The sequence below is a fragment of the Crotalus tigris genome, unplaced genomic scaffold (assembly GCF_016545835.1).
Source record: "Crotalus tigris isolate CLP2741 ecotype Arizona unplaced genomic scaffold, ASM1654583v1 scf7180000018440.263527, whole genome shotgun sequence".
In the NCBI taxonomy this organism is placed as follows: Eukaryota; Metazoa; Chordata; class Lepidosauria; order Squamata; family Viperidae; genus Crotalus; species Crotalus tigris.
In genome coordinates, this window is record NW_024097003.1 from 155,615 (window position 1) to 176,846 (window position 21,232).

The 21,232-nt window shown below is 38.9% G+C and overlaps 1 protein-coding gene across 1 annotated transcript; it reads right to left on the reverse strand.

Annotated features, from left to right (window-relative positions):
- Positions 1-15,233: 15,233 nt before the first annotated feature.
- On the reverse strand, positions 15,234-18,409 carry LOC120312184 (vomeronasal type-2 receptor 26-like; the record flags this gene model as incomplete). The annotated part of the gene is made up of 2 exons (XM_039352547.1): positions 18,395-18,409; positions 15,234-16,094 (listed from the first exon to the last, which is right to left on the reverse strand). Coding segments are annotated over exons 1-2 (876 nt in total), but the record flags the coding sequence as incomplete, so codon positions are not given.
- Between the last annotated feature and the right edge of the window lie 2,823 nt (positions 18,410-21,232).

Here is a 21,232-nt window from a genome sequence, read left to right on the forward strand (position 1 = left end):
AAATGTATTTTTAAAGAGATATTACCGTAGATCTCTTTTTCTTACCAACCATGGTGGAAATGCTTCCCTCTGAACATTGGACACAGTCATAGCAGCAAACCTGTTTCCCCTCCTTAATTAATTTCCGGTACCCAGGATAGCAACTGTCTACACAGGTGGCAGAAGGTGGTGTCTAATGGGAAAGGGAAGAATAAATAATTAAGAAGAATTATAATCTGGTTATTTCTTATTTCTTCTGCCCATCGCTTTGCTGAAATGGTCATATTGGAAAAAGAAACTCTGTAGTTTTATTAGAACTCTCTTCTAATAAAAGAGCAATTGGATGAACTGTGGACAATGGAGACCACTTTGTAGGCACCAGCTACTTAACTCATTAAAATTGGGTGTGGATGTTCCCTCCCCCTGGATTCCTGGGCAACTTCCTGTCTCCATTTTTTTCCTGTTCATTGCTGAAAGAGACAGATAGAGTTGCTGACTACTGCTCTATCATGGTGGCTGAACAGTTGTCTGGAAGGCTTTGATCTTGATGCACTTTGAAAGAGGTTGTGAGTTTTGAGAGAGGGATCTCATGCATCGTTGCCTGAAGCAGTGGAAAAGAAGAGGCTTGGTCATCTATCAAAACTCACCATCCTCTGTGAAGGATGAGGAACGGCAATTCTTCTTTCAGCTTGAAATTAGGTTCACTATGACTAAACCATATTTCTATAGGTCCATCAGGTTGGTCTTATAGTCATTGCTTTTCTAAAAAAAAAAACCTTCTTAAAATGGCAACCAAAGAGGTATATTAGGTAGGCACCGTGCTTTATATTATTCCAAACTCTTACATTGCTTTAATTGAAAAAGGAAACCCAGAAATTTTAGTGGCTTTAAAAATGGCATATATATAGTAAATCATGCATTAAATACAATAGAAATAATAACATTAAAATAAACCAGCATAATTTTATCACTCAAAAGCTTACTGACCATGCAGATGTAGTTGTATAATTTTTGGGGTAGCAGCAAAGTGCTAGTTTGACCACTCCCTTCTCTTAGGAATTAGTTTCCATGAATGAATGAATGAAGTAAAGTATATAGTGGTACCTTGGTACTCAACTGCTTTCAAACTCATCAAATTTCGTAGTCAATACATTTCAACATGAAAATTTTGTGCTGGTATTCATTGCTTGTTTGATGCATAAGCTTGAACTTCTTGGCATTGGCTGCCATTATTTCTTATGAGAAAACATTGTTTGGTACTCATCGTTTTGAGTCCTCATCATGCTTCCCTGAACAAATTAACAATAAGTACTAGGGTACCACTGTATTTGTCAGTTGATAGTTTGATTTTTTTTGAAGAAGTATAAAGAATAATTATATCTTCTTCTGTTCTTTTCATATTTGGAGAATGCAACTATACTGACACATATTTTCACTTTGTCACTTAAACACTCATTTTGTCTTTAACATGTTAGAATGGAAGATTTCAGCATCTTACCAAAAGATAAAGTAGAAGCACAGGAGAGATGTAAAGATGTTCTACAATTTGGCCACAACTAAATAGCTAATGTCATTGAGGGGTGGGGTGAAGTGACCTAGAGGTAGAGCTCTCTTCTCATAATCAGGAGGCTGTGGGTTTGATCCTATGTGTAGTGGTAGATATTTCTCTCTCTGGGCACAATAAGTAATTGTCCGCTGTGTACTCTGCATAGACATCAGGAAGGGCATCTGGCCAGTAAACACTTGAGCTCCATTCAGTTGCCCCAACTCCACCCTGATGCAAGGGATATCAAGGTCGTTAAAGAAAAAATTAGCTAATGTCATTATATAGAGCAGGGATGTCAAGCTGCCAGCCCCCGGGCCAGATGCATCCTATCAAAACCGCACCCAGCTCAACTGCTTTGAAATTCATTGAATTTGATACTCAACACATTTTGATGTGAAAATCTTGTCTCAGTACTCATTGAGGTAAAACTTGTTGGTGTCAGCTGCTTCGTGACTCACTATATTATTCCAAATTTGTTTGGTACTCATTGTTTGGTATTCACTGGAACCAATTAAGGATAAGTACCAAGGTACCACTGTATAAAATTAAAACCAGAAGATTTTCTTTTAGAACTATTGGATGAAGAATTTGGAAAAAAATGGAAATTTATTACATATGTTGACAGCAATAAGAATCCTATATGGGCAAAAAAGGAAAGGCTTGTCAATTCCCACAGTGGAAGAATGAGGGAAGAGAAGCATTTTATTGTTGATTTGTTTACTTACTCAATTTATAAGAGCCAGTATGGTCTAGTGAGGGGTCTTCAAACTTGGCCCTTTTATGACATGTGGACTTCAACTCCCAGAATTCCTCAGTCAGTGTGCCTGGCTGAGGAATTCTGGGAGTTGAAGTCCACAAGTCATAAAAGGGCCACGTTTGAAGACCCCTGGTCTAGTGGTTAAGGCATCAGGCTAGAAATCAGGATACCATGAGTTCTAGTCCATTAAAGCCAGCTGGATGATCTTGGGCAGGTTGCTCTCTATCAGCCTGTCACCTCACAGGGTTGCTGTTTAGGGAAAATAGGAGGAGGAAGATAGGTTGTATATGTTTGCCCCTTGAGCTGTTTATGAGAAAAGTTATAAATATGTGGTGCAAATAAATAAATGTCACCTAACTCAAACAAAGTGACTTTGGGTGGTATATAATACAGAGTTTATCCTGTGATCATTTTCTTTGTCAACAGGGATTCGATGCCCTACAACTGCCATAATGATAGTGATTAATTGAAGGAAATTGTGAGAGGTAGAATATCGATGACTGCAAAGCCACTTCAGCTCAAGAGCTCCTAGCTCTTTTTCTAATCTTCTTTTCTAATCTTCTAATCTTCTAAGCTCAACCATTCCTTCAGAAAACATTTGAACATAAAAGATCCTTATCAGCGAAACGTTTCCACACATCCTTCAGATCTTTCAGATGAAATTATAATTGGAGAATTTGTATCCATGATACTTGGTAATTATAGGGAACAGAAGTTTAGGGAAGATCCAATTTCTTCACCAGCACAAGCTTAGTAAGTAATTCTTCATTTTTATCTAAGGTGTCTCTGACCCCATAACATTCTTTCCTTAAAAAACCTTCAGTGGTTTTTCATTCTTGCAAGATTCTGTTTGGGTCTGATGATCATTCTTACTTTCCCCACTTAAATGACTATTTCTAAATAATGATAGATCTCTTATTCTATCTTCTAATTTTCTCCATGTTTTGACATTTTGTATGCCAAGCACACTTATAGCAGAAATTGAGGTGGGAGGCAGGTTTCAGCTATTAACTGAAAACACATAGCTAGTCTGTGTCTGAAGATGGGTTTGCTCTGAGCCCTAATAGTTCTCTCTGTACAATTTAGATCCCCTGGTAGACAATAAGGAATAAATAATAAGATTAAAAAAATGTTAATTCTAAGATATTGTTTCATTTGTAGGGTATAGTACCTTGGGAAAGTTGAATGAGAGTAATTAGGAATTCTTACATCCCTAATTCATTTTAAGAATTCTCATTAGAAACCCTGACAAAGTATGTCTATGGCTATATTATATTTAATAATGTACTTTGGATGAGTAAAGAGAGAAGCAATTTTGTATATCCAAAGTATACATCCAAAATGTTGTGTATCCTTATATACTTTACCTGGAAGATTAGATCCTCTCTGTCTCTCTGTCTGTCTCCCCCATCTCTCTGATTTAAGAGCATAGTTTCTTTATGACATCTATAACTTGTATGAATTACACCATTGAGATATATAATAAAGTACAAAAGAAAAGAGTACCAATATTAAAAAAGAAACCTAAAATATATAGACAGATATATAGTGTGTGCATTAATGACAGAGGAAAGAAACTTATTCACTTTGCTTTAGGGGAATATCTGAAGCATTTATTTCAGAAAGAGTTTCCCATCATATAGAGAACGATATTCAGTTGAGCTCTACGGGCAAGCGATGATCTAAGCTGCAAGTCACTTAATTATTAGCCCTTAAGATCTAACATTCAAAATTCTCTTGGCAGTCTAATCCCTAAAAACTACCAGCATGTCCTTGCTTTTATTTTTGCCATCAAAGAAATCAATAAGAATCCCGCACTATTACCCAACAACACATTACGGTCCCAGATTTATGACAATGCATACAATTCATGGAGAACCACTTGGACCACTTTCGATCTTCTCTTTCTAAGAAAAGGGGATCCACTCAATTATTACTGTATCACTGAAGAGGAAGTCATGGCCAACATTGGGGGACTCACCTCTGAAAATTCTATTCACATGGCCAACATCTTAAGTACTTACAAGATTCCTCAGGTAAATGTTTGGTAATAGGTATATAGAAGAAAAAGGAGAATAACTGTTAAGTCTCAGTGGTAAAGGTAAATTCTTCTATTGTTTGAAATGTCATTTTACATCTATTTCTAATTGAGGACCTGGCTTACTGCAAGCTTGAAATGTAAACTAGAGAAATCAAATTTCTTTCATATCCTTTTCACGAATTTCAAACTAAATACACTGATTGATTGATTGATTTATTGTCTGACTATGTGCCATCAAGTTGATGTTGATTCTTAGTGACCACATAAATATGAAAGCTACTTAACTGGTATTTCTCATCTTCAAAAGGACCACCCATGGGCAATGTAAGTGATTCCATCCACTCACCAAACAATATACTAAAGTGGATTTTTAAGAATGTCCAGTAAATTTGTATCTAATATTAGCAGCCATTTAAAAAGAGTGTATACAAAATTGAATGTTTTTCTGTGATTTAAAATGTTTTTCCCCAGGTTAGTTATGGCTCCTCTGCCCCCATCTTAAGAAAGAAAATTGGTTTTTCTTCTTTCTACCGAATGATTCCCAATGAAGCTTTTCAATACATGGGGATAGTTCAACTTCTGAAATATTTTGGATGGAATTGGGTTAGTCTAATTGTTTCAGATGATGAAAGTGGTGAAAACTTTCTTCAAACTCTGAGACCCAAGCTTCTACAAAATAATGTTTGCATAGCTGGGATACAGATGATCCCAATTATGTCACTATTTTTATTAAGAGAGATACTTGAGAAAAAAATCCTTCAAATTCAATCTGTTATCTCCCAAAGTAAAATCAATGTGTTCCTTGTATATGGAAATGGCCAGTCTCTGGAAGGATTACAGATGGTTTTATACTCAATGGAATTTGGCCATAAGAAGCCTCTGGAGAAGGTGTGGATCACAACATGTGAATGGGATTTCACTGCTCAGAACCCTGCCAGACAATTTAGCAAAAAATCCTTCAATGGAACCCTATCATTCTCACTCCATACCAAAGATGTGCCAAGATTTCAGAATTTTCTTGAAAAAATAAATCCTCTGAAGTCTACATTTTATTTCCTGTATGAATTCTGGACATCAACATTCTTCTGCTCACTCAACATCCATATAGTTTATGGACAGAAAATGAAGAATTGCACTGGGGAAGAGAAGCTGGAGAACCTTCCTGATTTTGTCTTTGAAATGGGGATGTCTGGTTGGAGTTATAGCATCTACAATGCTGTTTATCTTGTGGCACATTCTCTCCATGCTTTGTATTCCTTGAGGAACAAACGGAGGGGAAGCAGAAATCAAGGCCAATGGAATCTCCAAAATGTTCCTCCCTGGCAGGTACTCACAAGTAAATTGGTCAATTCATTAAAACCAAAACAATTTAGAAAACCAAAAGAGAACTAAAACAGAAGCATACCTGATGTAACAACAGAGATAAATCAGTAAACACAACCAGCGTTTGAAACTACAAAGAAAAGAGAGTGAATGTTTTTAGAAGAATGTTGAGAGAATGGAGATACCTTATAAAATATTTAAAGTGAATTAGAAATTGAGAGTCCAGATGCACCAATGAGATGCTGATTTAAAATTGATGCTAAATTTAACACCATGGGGAAAATGGATAATTTAATCCAGGGCTTTTCAACCAGTGGTATGGGTACCACCTGTCATAAATTGGCACCTGGCAGGTGGTACACGACCATCCTATAAAAGTGGTAGCGGGGGAGGGAAATGAGCTGAATCAGTGGCAGCACCGCACAAGCCTAAGTGAGAGATGGCTGGAGATGCAGAGCTGTCAGGGCTCAGCTGAAGCACCAGGATCAGTGCCGCTTTCCAACTGATTGACACTTCTTTGGGGCTGTCAGGTCTCAGTGGAAGCAACAGGATCTGCGCCAGGCTCCAGCTGGAGCTCAGCGCTGATCCTGGTGCTTCTACTGACCTCTGAAGAAGCACCAATCAGCTGGAAAGCAGCACTGATGCTGGCACTTCTGCTGAGCCCAGAAGAAGCATTGATCAGCTGGAATGTTGCAGCATCTCCAGGGTCTTATGATTTACATTCAGATGCTTGGCAACTGATTCATATTTATGGCAGTCACAGTGTCCCAGCAGAGGGGGCAGGGAAATAAAAACCAAACACCCCCCAACCCCCACTTCCAATCCTCAACAGAAATGCTCCTAACAATGAAAACCTCAGACAGGAGGAAGAGCACCACCGGGCGGGCAGGTAGGTGTCTTGCTCGGCTGTGGCTTGGGGGGCACTTTTTCAGTGCCATTGTAACTTTGAACAGTCACTAAGTGAACTGTTGTAAGTCAAAGACTACCTGTACTTTATTACTTTTTTCCTTTTTTTGGGTCATCAAGTTTTTGACACCTTGCTAGGCGACTTGTGCTACTCGGATATCCTAAAAGTGGTACAATGGGTGAAAAGGTTGAAAAGCCCTGATTTAATCCATTCTGGGTTGTCTCCTTCTGAAATTAGCAAAAACAACCAGATATTTAATCCCACTATCAGAAGAGGAATAAACAGTAAGGACTGGCTACTTCTCCCAAATGAGTAAAAAGGCCTAAATTGCTTGTAGCTGGAGTGCTCCAGAAAAGGAGTAAGTTAGTTATGATTTAGGTAGAAATAAAAAAGTAATGAACGGACTATAGCCTAATTTCTTTGAAACAAAATATTTATCCACGTCATTCAAAAATGGGAGAAGTGAGTCTCTGGAGAATGAATTTGATAGGCAGACTTGTAGTTTCTCGGGGAAAAGGAAAAAAAATCCTTCCTGTCATCTTACATAGTTTAGACGGAATGGAATGAGTCCCTGGTTTCAGATTCAGATGAAAAATATTGCTGTTGTGGTTAACCATCCATGTTCTGGCTGGATAAAACCTTTTCGATTCTTGATGTACTTCGAAAACACTAATTTTCAGTACTGCATCATATCTCCATTTAAATGTCATATCACTGATGTTCCAAGTGACCGTTACTTTTCGTTACAGCAGTAACCCATTTCTCCTTCCCTCTAGCTTAATTCATTTTTGAGACAAGTCCACTTTAACAATAACGTTGGAGATGAAATATTTCTTGATGAAGAGAGGGATTTAGCGATAGGCTATGACCTCATCAATTTGGTGACATTTCCCAATGAATCTTTCCAGAGAGTCCAAGTTGGAAGAATCGATCCCAGTTTTCAACTTGGAAAAGAATTCATCATTAATGCAAGTGCCGTTATGTGGAATCCCACGTTTCATCAGGTTGGAACTGTTATATTTTCTTACGCTTAATATCAGTATCATTTGAGTGGTAATCTGGAGAACAGCAAGGAAATTTGTTGAGAGAGCTGAATTTAGAAAATATATTGGGGAAAAAGAAAAATGCAGAAAGAGTTACCAATGTCAGATAGTTGTGAAATTAGGAATCTTTCTAAGATATTAATAACCTGATTCATAATTTCTAAAATCTATCTTTCTAAGATATTAATAACCTGATTCATAATTTCTAAAATCTATCTGTTCCAAACGTATGTAATTCAGAATTATCAGTGAGAGGAGAAAACTATTTCTTGTTCTATAGACTCTTTTTTTCTGAACAATATTAATAGATGGTGCCAAAATCTACCTGTGTTGAGAGCTGCCATCCTGGACAAAGCAAACTAATTCAGCAGGGGAAACAAATCTGTTGTTATGATTGCATTCAGTGTCCTTCAGGGAGGATCTCAACACAAATGGGTAAGTGTAGAATTCAGATCTATCTAGGAAAACATCCAGAAATTTTCTATTTTGTGCTTTCTCTCTCACATACATCTAATGACTTTATTATGGTTTATGATCTTCAATAGTGTATTCAAAGGCTATTCTTATATTGATTTGTGCTTTTAAATCAGGGACCCCAACCCCAAGGTGTGCCTATTCAGAACTGGGCCATGCAAGTGGTGTGCAGGCATATGTATGAACACGTGAATCTCCATTTGTGTGAGCTTTGTGCACCTGCTGCTCATGCAAATGGAGCTTTGTGTGCCCACCCATTGCTTGTGCAAAACTATTCTCTCTCCCCACCACTGCCGGTGCTGTTACTGTTCCAGAAAGCTGAAAAGATTGGGGACCATCATTTTAAAAGTCTTTTGTAGAGTTCAGTACTAACTTTTTTTATATCAAATAATATATAAAGAGCAGGAAGTATGAAAAATATTAGTACAAAGTTCAAATAATGAATTTACGCTTGTGATCTTCAGATGCAGATGAATGTGAGTCTTGCCAAGAAGAACAGTATCCTAACACAAATCAACAAGAATGCATCCCTAAAGTAATTACTTACCTGTCCTATAAAGATGGCCTGGGAACAGCTCTGACATCTTTGGCACTTTTTCTTTCTCTGACCACACTTATTGTGATGGCAATCTTCAGGTTACACTTGAACACTCCCATTGTGAAAGCCAACAATTGGAGCCTCACATGTATCCTGCTCACCTCTCTGCTTCTATGTTTTCTTTGCTCCCTCTTCTTCATAGGAAAACCTAGCAAGGAAACCTGCCTTTTAAGGCAGGCTGTGTTTGGTATCACCTTCTCTGTTGCTGTTTCCTGTGTACTGGCCAAAACGATCACTGTGGTTCTGGCTTTTGTGGCTACAAAACCAGGGAACAAGATGAGGAAATGGATGGGAAAGAGGCTAGCAATCTTGGTTATTGTGCCTTGTTCTTTGATTCAGATTGCCATCTGTGCTGTTTGGTTAGTGAACAAGCCCCCTTTTCCAGAATTAGAGAAACATTCCCAAGTGGGTGAGATCTTAGTGAAATGCAACGAAGGCTCAGAGATGATGTTTTACATTGTGCTGGGCTACATGGGTCTTCTGGCCATTGTCAGCTTCACAGTGGCTTTCTTTGCCAGGAAATTGCCTGACAGTTTCAATGAAGCCAAGTTCATCACTTTCAGCATGTTGGTGTTTTGCAGTGTTTGGATTTCCTTCATCCCCACCTACTTGAGCACCAAGGGCAAATTGATGGTAGCCGTGGAGATTTTCTCCATCTTAACCTCTGCTTTTGGTTTATTGAGTTGTATTTTCCTTCCCAAATGCTATATTATTATAATACATCCTGAATTAAATAAAAAGGAGCAAATGGTAAGGAAAAGGAATGATTGATACTGCATAAGAAGAAGCTGAGATTCGTAACTTCAAAATAAAGGCACAGTGCCAGGGTAGACGTAATGCAGACAATCTCTGAAAGATTCTAAGGTGAGATTGGCTCATTTGTTAGCTGAAAAATTGAGAATGGTTGAAGGCTAATTGTGTGCTTTTTGCTGAATAAAGATACGTTCTTCATTTTGTTTAATATATATATTATTAAAAACTTTAAACTAACATAAAAACTAACATTAAGAAAAAAAAGTAAATACAATAGTGCAGAAACAAAAAATAAAAATAAATTTAAAAAGGAGCTTCAAATTTTTTTGTTTCAATGATTAAATGAAAATTATTGATCAAATTAATAATAATGGAAATTGGCCAAGATTCTTTGCAAAGCAGATAGTTGGTAGCTCTATTAAAGAAAATAAGTTCAGTCTTATGTACAGGAAGTTTATCGATTGAGATATTTTGCATTCTGTTGACACTAGGAGGTGACTGCTATTAAAATTAATCTAATCCCACAAAAATAAAAGAAAATCCAGAAAGATAAGAGGCTGTTGCTTATATGGTTCAGGTCTTCTTTTTGAGAAAAAGGAGAGTGAGGCAGGAGAATTTTGCATAAACTTTTCTGGTGTGCCATTTATACTTATTGCTGATTTGGGATCCAATGCTCATTATCAGTTGGTCTATTGCAACGGACTTACTTTGAACTGCCCTTCAAAAGCATTTGGAAGCTGTGTCTGGTTTGCAGTGCAATTGTATTTGTCATTTTTTAGTATGAGTATACAGGCCCACATTAAAACTGAAATTCTGTTGCCTGCTCTCAAAAGAAAGTATATATCTATCCATACACATGCATAACACATATATACACATGATATACAGTGGGGCAATTGTGCAAGTTCTCCCACTTAAAAAGATGAGAGAGGCCTGTAATTGTCATCATAGGTAGACCTCAACTATGAGAGACAAAATGAGCAAACAAATCCAGACAAATCACATTGTCTGATTTGGAAAGAATTTATTTGCAAATTATGGTGGAAAATAATTATTTGGTCAATATCAAAAATTCATCTCAATACTTTGTTATATATCCTTTGTTGGCAATGACAGAGGTCAAACAAGGTTGGCACACACTGTTGCTGGTATTTTGGCCCATTCCTTCATGCAGATCTCCTCTAGAGCAGTGATGTTTTGGGGCTGTCGCTGGGCAACACGGACTTTCAACTCCTTCCAAAGGTTTTCTATGGGGTTGAGATCTGGAGACTGGCTAGGCCACTCCAGGACCTTGAAATGCTTCTTACGAAGCCACTCCTTCATTGCTCGGGCAGTGTGTTTGGGATCATTGTCATGCTGAAAGACCCAGCCATGTTTTATCTTCAATGCCCTTGCTGATGGAAGGAGGTTTGCACTCAAAATCTCACGATACATGGCCCCATTCATTCTTTCCTGTACATGGAGGACATTTTCCCAATCCTCTTCTGGATCATCCAAATGCTCTCTTGCAAACTTCACAAGGGCCCGGACATGTACTGGCTTAAGCAGGGGGACACATTTGGCACTGCAGAATCTGAGTCCCTTACGGCGTAGTGTGTTATTGATGGTTGCCTTTGTTATGGTGGTCCCAGCTCTCTGCAGGTCATTCACTAGGTCCCCCCATGTGGTTCTGGGATCTTTGCTCACCGTTCTTGTGATCATCTTGACCCCATGGGGTGAGATCTTGCATGGAGCCCCAGATCGAGGGAGATTATCAGTGATATTTTATGTCTTCCATTTTCTAATTATTGCTCCCAGAGTTGATTTCTTCACACCAAGCTGCTTGCCTATTGCAGATTCAGTCTTCCCAGCCTGGTGCAGTTTTACAATTTTGTTTCTGCTGTGCTTCGACGGTCTTCACCATAGTGGAGTTTGGAGTGCGACCGTTTGAGGTTGTGGACAGATGTCTTTTATACTGATAACAAGTTCAAACAGATGCCATTAATACAGGTAATGAGTGGAGGACAGAGGAATCTCTTAAAGAAGGAGTTACAGGTCTATGAGAGCCAGAAATCTTGCTTGTTTGTAGGTGACCAAATACTTATTTTCCACTATAATTTGCAAATAAATTCTTTCCAAATCAGACAATGTGATTGTCTGGATTTGTTTTCTCATTTTGTCTCTCATATTTGCGGTCTACCTATCATGACAATTACAGGCCTCTCTCATCTTTTTAATTGGGAGAACTTGCACAATTGGTGGCTGACTAAATACTTTTTTGCTCCACTTTTTTTCCCATGTAGTGGAAGGAGGAAGGTTGAGAGTTCACAAGGTTGATACTATATGGAACAAAAGTGAGACTGAATCTGGATGTTCTGTTTTGGATACCCAGAAGCCTCCTCCCAGAAGGTAACAAGGAAAACAGGTTATGAAGTGGATATGTAGTGTCTCAGACAATATTGCGGACCCTGCTCAAGCAATGCTTATATGCTATGTCCTGGATTGAAGGAAGGGAACTGCCAATAATCTTTTCTGCCATCCTCACCATTCTCTGCACAGCCTTCCAGTCTGAAGCAGTAATGCTTCCAAACCAGACTGTAATGCAATATGACAGGATGCTCTTGATCAAATGTTGGTTGTCATTTTTAAAGTGCTACATGATACATAGTAATGTGCAGGGCTGCCTGTTTTCAGTGGTGTCACAGTTCTGGCAGGTTGGGAAATTCTGGATCCATTTTGTGAAACAATGATACCGAGTGGGATCCTGGACATATGTCTTCTGTACTGTGAAGCTTCTTTCCAAAATTCAGATGGTCCCAACCATGTGGACTTTGTAGAAATCTTGAATACTTGGTTCCTTCTTCAGTCATTGGGGCTAGAATATTGGTGGAGTCCTTTAATGGAGGTGGAAGTTGTTTAATTCTTATATGTCTTGTAAGAGACTCAATTGATTTTTAAATGATGTTTCCAATGGTGTTTATATTTTGCTTTTATATATACTTTATTAGCTGCTCAGATATATTTGTGTATGGATGGGAAGCTATATAAGTTTGCTAAATGAATACAGATTTAAATACTCACAAGATTAGATACCTTGTTCTATTCATGTGACAAAGCATTAAGAATTATATTGAGAGTTTGGTTACTACTTTTCAAGGGAAGACTCCTGAAGTTGGGCAAAGATTTTTTAGAGCAGGATGGGACAATCTGTAGAATGATGGATATTTTGGTAGAAAGTTCAAGATCCCTGTCTGCGTGCAGTGGTGACAGGGTCCTAAAATGCTCCTTGTCAGCTCAGTGCAAGTGTTCTCTTCCCATCTCTGACCTGCATACCTTTCCCCCAGTATGGAGGAGGACACAGATAAATCCATACTGTCTAAACAATGGACAGGAATGGTATTGGTGCGATTATACAAGGCAGATTTCTTTATCCTGCACTGTCATATGCACCTGCCTTCTCACAAGTCCTCTGCTGATGGAACTGCTTTTGAACATAGGCTTAATACATTTCTTGAATTGGAGATTGACTCAGAGGCCTGGGGTTTGAAACAAGCATTTAGTCAAGTAGCCAAGAAGTGCCAGTCAGCTTCCGTTCCTCTGAAGTAACCTGATAGGATGAGCAATGAAGCATGTCAGTTTTTTTCTTCAATAAAACTGCCAGCATTTGTTGTATTTTCAAAGAAATGGTAAGATTGTCCTCTGAAGAACTTTTGAGTGCATTTTTGGCTTCCTTAAGTCTTTCTCTTTCCTTGGTCACAAATGAAGTAGGTCAGTAGAAAACTATTTTAGTCTTCATGATCTGTTCATTCCTTCACATCAACAATTGTGCTTTGAAGAGTCAACTTGCACTCTTTTCCACAACTGATATCCATGCCCAGATAGATAGCTCATACGACTATGTAAGAGATGTCTCAGAGATCATTGTACTGGGATGAAGTGTCTAATTGGGATCATCAATGTCATGGTGGCTTTCTTGGCATGGACATTGCCTGATAGTTAAGTTATGCCAATCTGTGAATGGAAAACCCTTCCCCCTTCCATTATATACTTAACAATAGACTTATATTTCCTTTTCTTTTCAGTGAGGTTGGCACATAATATATTGTGTACATTCAGAACCTCATTTATTTGGGCATCTGAAATCTACCTTTGTAAGTTTCTGTGCTATGTACGGCTATTATAGAGAAATCACAGTTGGCCTTATCCCTCATTTACTTACCTCAAGATGAGATGTGCAAATGGTGTATTTTTGTTTTAATTATCATTTTTTTCCTCATCAAGCATATTGTAGTTTTGATTCTCAATATTTATTTTTCTATTGAAATGAAAGAAAGCCACATCCTCTGTGAGGTTTCTATCAGCATCTTTTCTTTGTTGATGTATTTGTTTATTAGATTTATAAGGCCACCCAACTCAAACAATGTAACGCTAGGAGGAATACAATAAAAAAAAGAATAAGTAATAAACATGACTCCTTCATGACATGGGGCCAGGCTATTTTATAAACCGCCTCTCCCTGATTACATCAGGTCACCTCATGAGATGTGCTATGGGGACCATCAGATAGGGACATGTATTTAGTGGTTCCTATGAAATGTAACTTCTCTGCTATGTTATCCGGCTTATGGAATATTCTTCGTCCCTAAAATTAGATGAGCTGTATCCTGTTTAATTCCTGAAGGCCCTCAAGAGTTGATTATGTCATCAGACCTGGGGCTCTCAGGGAATGGAGACATGTGTAGATGGTTCTATTGCTGAGATGGCTAGTTTTACTCTCCCTTCACCTAGGATTTGCATTTCTGTTTTTATATTTACTGTTCATATGATTTGTATATATATTTATATCGGTGGTTTTTATCTGTGGTTTTACCTCTTTGTTGTGCATCACTGAGATTTCCCTTCCATGTGTGGTGGGTAGCTTTATAAATTCAATAAAAAATAAATAAAATAAGGGACAAGATGGCAAAGAAAGTGTGTTGACAATATAATAAAATTGCGTAAATATTGTAAGCTGAAGTAAAATTGATAATAACAAATCACTATTTTGTTGAAATACCCAGGCAGAAAATGTTTCCACAAGTAGAGAAGTAATTTGGATGGTCTGACTCATCATGTTTTATAGCAGAGCATAACATTCTGACGTGTTTGCATTTTCGAAAATTTTGAATCTGATCCCCATACCCTGAAATTTAAAATATGATATTAAAACGAAAATGTGTTGGAAAGAAAACACCAGTAAATACATGACAATAAATCATATTAGCATTTTATTGTAATTCAATATAAAGAAGACAAAATCTTATTAAATAAATGAGATTAATTGTGGATATCCTAGCCACTATATTTCGGAATGTAGTTTTCAATTTATTGATCAAAGACAAAGACATCTTCATCCAGAAAAAATAGTACACATTTTTTCCTTGTTATTGTGTGTTTGTGAAATTTCTTACATTAAGAGCCCTGGTGGCATAGTGTTAGAAGACAGTATTGCATACAAAGTCTGCCTACAGCCTGGAGTTTGATCTTGACGAGGCTCAAGGTTTGCTCAGCTTTCCAACCTTCTGAGGTTGGTAAATGAGGACCCAGATTGTTGGGGGTAATATGCAAGTAATGCTTACATGGTAAACTGTGCAGAGACTGCTGAAATTGCTATGGAGCTGTATACAAGTCTAAATGTTATTGCTTTCAAAAATGGAAGAAGACATCTATTCCTGAATAAAATTCTTTGACCAATCATCTGTTATGTTGTTTTCAGCCAAATTAGGAATTAGGGCAGCATTTACGCTGCACTTGAAACCACACTAGTCTTTTTCCTAACTAGCTGCTCTCTGGTATTCAGCTCTGGTCTCAGCATGATAATATAGCACTTGGGCATAAAAATGCAACCTAATAAACCACCACTTGAGGCCAAGATAGAGAAGACCTCCACAGCCACCATGGATTTCCCCTTAGTGCTTAAGTAGGTGGGCACAAAGGAGACCCAAACACTGCAGAAGACCAGCATGCTGAAGGTGATGAGTTTGGCTTCATTGAAACTGTCAGGCAACTTCCGGGCAAAGAAGGCCACCACGAAGCTGATGAGGGCCAAAAGCCACATGTAGCCCAGCACAACATAAAACATGATGTCTGAGCCTTCGTTGCATTGCACTAAGATCTCATCCAATTGGGAATGCATGTCCAACTCTGGGAAAGGAGGAGAAATGGTCAACCACACAGCACAGATGCTTGTCTGAATAAGTGAGCAAAACACAATGACTGAGACAGACAGCCTTTTCCCTACCCACCACCTCATGCGGTTCCCTGGCTTTGTGGCTATGAAGGCCAGAACCACAGTGATGGTTTTGGCTAACACACAAGATACCGCGATGGAGAAAACAACTCCAAAAACTGCTTGCCGGAGGAGACATGTGACTATCCCTGGGCATCCGAGGAAGAAGAAAGAGCAAAGAAAACACAGCAGGAGTGAGAAAAGCAAAGTGCAGATGATATCCCAATTGTTGGCTTTGACAATGGGCGTGTTTTGGTAGCGGATAAATGTCCCCATCACTACAATTGTGATTACAGCAAAAGAAACAGCAAAGCTAGTCAGGATTTCTCCCAGGAATTCTTTGTAGGATAAGTAGGCGATAATTTTGGGAATACATTGGTGGTGTTTGTCATTTGGATATTGTTCTTCTGGGCACCTCTCACATTGCTTGGAATCTAAAAACCATAAATAAGATTTTTAAAAATTCTACACATTGAATTGATACTAGGTTTTAACAATTATTCCTTGCTGAAACAGTTTTTGGAATCTTCACACATAAATGTATGGTTGCATTCTGAGCAAGTTTCCATATTACCACTTAAATCTGATAACTAGAATTGGCTTCATATAAAGAAAATAAACCTCTTTCAAAAATTGTGCCTTAGGAAAATCTTTTTAAAAGTTTATTTAATATGCTATGTTTCTTGAAGATATGATTACACACCTAAATAAAGAAAAGCTTCTATTTAAAAAAAGAAGAAAGAAAACAAGGCAGGTGAGAGATCCCAATCAATCTATTCTTGTGTTTGAAATTATATTAAAAAACCCAAACTTGATTAGAGAAAAATGTATTTTTAAAGAGATATTACCGTAGATCTCTTTTTCTTACCAACCATGGTGGAAATGCTTCCCTCTGAACATTGGACACAGTCATAGCAGCAAACCTGTTTCCCCTCCTTAATTAATTTCCGGTACCCAGGATAGCAACTGTCTACACAGGTGGCAGAAGGTGGTGTCTAATGGGAAAGGGAAGAATAAATAATTAAGAAGAATTATAATCTGTTTTTTACTCAATCAGTCAGCAGTCATTCTGTGTAAATAAATCCTAAAGCAATCATTTTCTTGTAAGTTCTTTAATGCAAAATTTTGAACTGATTTCTAGATTCAGTTGGAATAGAGGTAAACATCTGAACAATCTTCTAACTGCTATTGAAAATTTGGATAAAAGTCCCTTCATAATTCCTACATCATACATAAGAGAATTTGGAAAGTCCTGAAGATGGTCATGGAAGAATCTCTCACAAATTTAATGAGCTGTCTTAATTTGACATATAATAAGAAATAAATTTATATGAGAAATGTTGAATTTCTAAGAATTTTGATTGGTAATGACATCCATATTTAGTGTTCCTCACTTCCTTGAGCTGATGGCAAATATATTCCTGCCTAGCATTTGCCGTCCTTTTTCAATTATCTCTGTGTTGCATTGCCATTGGAGAATGGTGTCCTGATTCTCCATGTATAATAAATGTAGTCACAAATGAAGGCCAATATGTGTGTCCCAGAATAATATTGCAGGATCCAATCTGGGTCGGTCTCTGGGACCCGAGTTGTATTCCAAGCTTTTGGACTTGTGTTGGAGCCCATCTTCTAGGATCTTCTCTCTAACACAGTATGTGCTGTTCTGTGTGTGGTATTTATAGTGCCTGTGGTAAGTGGCTTTTTAGATGTTGATGGCTGGCTTTTAAGTCATTAGCGTGTGCTGCCCAGCCCTCACCTTTTAAGTACTAGGCTAAATGTAAATCATCACTCCTAATGACTGACCAAAGGACCAGGCTTCAATCACTTCCTTGGCTGTTTTTGTGCCTGCTTGTCCAACAATCTTAAAAGTTGAAAATTGAATGTGTATCCTTGTCCATTGCAGTGTGAGGCTACCAATGAGTTTGGGGTTCCTCATCTGATGAATGTCAGGATTTCATGCAGGAGAAACAGTCCTGCATGAACTAGAACACCATGTATTTCATAACTACATATCTAAATTCTGGTGCTGCTATGTGGATGAGATTTTTGTCATCATCAAGAGAAATGCACTTAAAGATTTTCGTGCCATTCTGAACTCCATCTTCCCCAACATACAGTTCACAATGGAGGAAGAAACAGCTAGGCAATTACCATTTGTAAACACAAGAAGATGGAAGCCTAGAAACTACAGCTAAATATCTATGGAGATACTCAGTCATCCAGGTCATAGTTATCCCAAAGTTTATCATTTGTAAACACAGAAGATGGAAGCCTAGAAACTACAGCTAAATGTCTATGGAGATTCTCAGTCATCCAGGTCATTGTTATCCCAAATACTTTTTTATGAGAAAATAGGACTTTGTTGTTTTTCTTTGAAGATGTTTTGCTTCTCATCCAAGAAAAAGCAATTGTTGCTTGCATAGCTTTATGGGTGAGATTTCTAACTTTTTATTGGGGAATTGTTATGTATGTATCCAGACTTGGTTTCACTCTTGACCATGCTGACACTTTGTAACTAATAAACATGTTCTTTGAGGAAGTTTCAAGCCTTGGAGTTCTGCTTTATTTGTCTCTGTTTGTCGGAACCATGACAGAATCATTACAGAAAAAGTCCTGGGTGAGCTAGAACACCATTCATTTCAGAACTACACACCTAAATTCTGGTGCTGCTATGTGGTTGAGATATTTGTCATCATCAAGAGAAGTACACTTACAGATTTTCATACCATACTGAACTCCATCCTCCCTAATATACAGTTCACAATGAAGGAAAAACAACTAGGCAATTACAATTTTTAGATATACTTGTAAACACAGAAGATGGAAGCCTAGAAACTACAGCTAAATGTTTATGGAGATTCTCAGTTATCCAGGTCATGGTTATCCCAAAAATTCTTTTTTACAAGGCAACTGGACTTTGCTATTTTTTTTTGAAGACGTTTCACTTCTCATCCAAGAAGCTCCTTCAGCTCTTGGATGAGAAGTGAAATGTCTTCAAAGAAAAACAAGAAAGTCCAGTTGCTGCATGAAAAAGCATCTTTGGGATACCTAGAAACCACAGTTTATCACAAGGCCACCAATGTTCCACAATTTTGAATTTTAACAGCAACCATCCACTGTCACATAAAAAGAGTTGCATCATAATACTATAAGGCAAGGTGAAAAGCCACTGGAGTAACCAGCGAGAGAAACAGCTGGAAAGCAGGTAGCTACATGAACAATTCAAGCAGAATGGGTGCTCACAATCATTTGTCATAAGATGTCTGTGCAACACAATGGGGAGAAAAAGGAAGAAAGAAGGTATAAGACCAACCACATGTCACAGCCTGACAAACAGTATATCCAAAGCATTTCACAAGCAGTAGAATGCAGCTTCTGAGATGTGCAAGGGGGCATTCCCACTGCAGAGGCTACCATACAAGAACAAATTAAGCCAATCAAGGAAGCAAATGCAGGTGTGGTGAGTGCAAGACTTGGGGTGATGTCAGCTTTAGTAGATGTCCAATTAATCTCCCCTATTCTGTGATGAGCAATACAATGGGATAGCACATTAGTCCAATCTTGCCTGTATTTCAAAATGCATAAGCATCAGTGCCTGCTGAAAAGCTATTCACTTCTCTAAAGCAGTAAATTTACTATACTTTTCCAAAGCACATCACTTGAAAAAACCACTATATCAAAATGGCCAGTAGCTGTCCCCAGATTTTTAAATTGGCTGTGGGAAGGAAAAAGTGTGAGTGGCAAGAGAAACACGCCCTGCAAAACTCCAGGGAGATGAACTTCCAAACATTTGAGTTAATATATTTTTTTTATGTTGAAAGGCATAATTCTACTTTGCAGGAATATGTTCATATTTTTTAAGTTTAAGTAATTAATACAGATTTTGTCAGAAAGATTGCTGTTGCAAATTTTACATTTCATGAGAGATAAAATTATTGCTAAGAAATAGAACAGAAAAACAGAATATTAGAATATTAGAATAACAGAATTGGAAAGGATCTTGGAAGTCTTCTTCTCTGACCCCTTGCTCAAGCAGGAGACCCTAGATCAATGATGGCGAATCTTTTAGAGACCAAGTGCCCAATCTGTAACCCCAAACCCACTTTTTTAATGCAAAGTGCCAGGGTCACATCAGCATTGTGGTGCCCTTGGGTGTGCAAAAATGGCTTCTGCTGTGCCATGGGGTACAGATACAAGGCGCTGCACCGTGCAAGAATGGGGCAGGGCTAGTGAATATCATGCACGCACTAGCCTCACCCATTTGTAGCAGATGCATTCTCGTGGCCCCATGCGTGCACGCATGCATGTAAAATACTTCCCCCTCCCTTTTCTTCCAGTCCACCAATTGACAATGGTTGGTGACCTCTGTTCTACCACTTCTACTTCAGCTTGCTAGTCGGCTGCTTTGCCTCCTTTGTGCTGGGCAGGGCTCCTGCTCTGGGCAGTGGTGGCGGTCTGATGGACCTGCTGGTGGTAGTGGCAGCATGCTTGCCAACCAAGAGGGCTCTGAGTGCCAACTCTGGCACGCGTGCCATAGATTCGCCACCACTGCCCTAGCTCATTTCAGACAAATGCCTGTCCTATACCAGAGCTCCCCAACCTTTCCGGGTTGGCAGCCAAGAGGGAAAGGGAGGAGCAGGGAAATGTGCAAGTGCACGTAGGCATGGGCAAACAAGTGCGTGCATGACAGCAGCACTAGGACCCACATACCTGCGGCTTTGCTGGTGCATGCCGCCTGCATGCCTGTGCAAGAAGGCTGCTAGCGCCTGCAAATGGGCTGCTAGTGACCATGCGCATGCACAAATGGGTGGCTAACACTTGCATGCATGCACAAAAGGCCACTAGCACCTGTGTGAAACTGGCAGCACCCTAGCGCTCCCACACTCACCAACCATTTCTGCAGTTTGGTGACTCACAGACCGCAGGCCACTACCGGGCTACGGACCACAAGTTGGAGACCCCTGCTGTATACTATTTCAGACAAATGGTTGTCCAATATCTTTTTAAAAACCTCCAATGTTGGAGCATCCACAACTTCTGGAAGCAAATCATTTCACTGATTAATTGTTCTAAATGTCAGGAAATTACTGCTTAGTTTTAGGTTGCTTTTCTCCTTGATTAGTTTCTATCCATTACTTCTTATTCTCCCTTCAGATGCTTTGGAGAATAGGTTTGTGGCAGCCCATTATATATAATGGATATCACCACATTTTTGGGAATTCTGTCCCAGAAAACATGATTAAGAAGTTCCATTGTGGAGGCTTCCGGTGGTTTCAGCGACGACGATGGCTGCTTTTTATAAAACCGCCCGTTCCTGGTCCGTGTAAAAGCCGCGGGACTTTGACAATCAGCTGTCCCATGGCTTGAATCTCCTCCCTGGGCAAAAGGTAGGAGGAGAGCTCTCAGGTAGAGGTAAGAGCTCCCCTGGATCCCTATAATTTTGGGGATTGGAGGGTAGATCTCCCTCGGAGCCTGAATAATCTCCGCGTTCCAGGGAGCCTTCATCCCGAAGTTCTGGGATGAAGCAAGCTGCCGCTTCCACATCTGCTTCTTTTAGCCGCTTG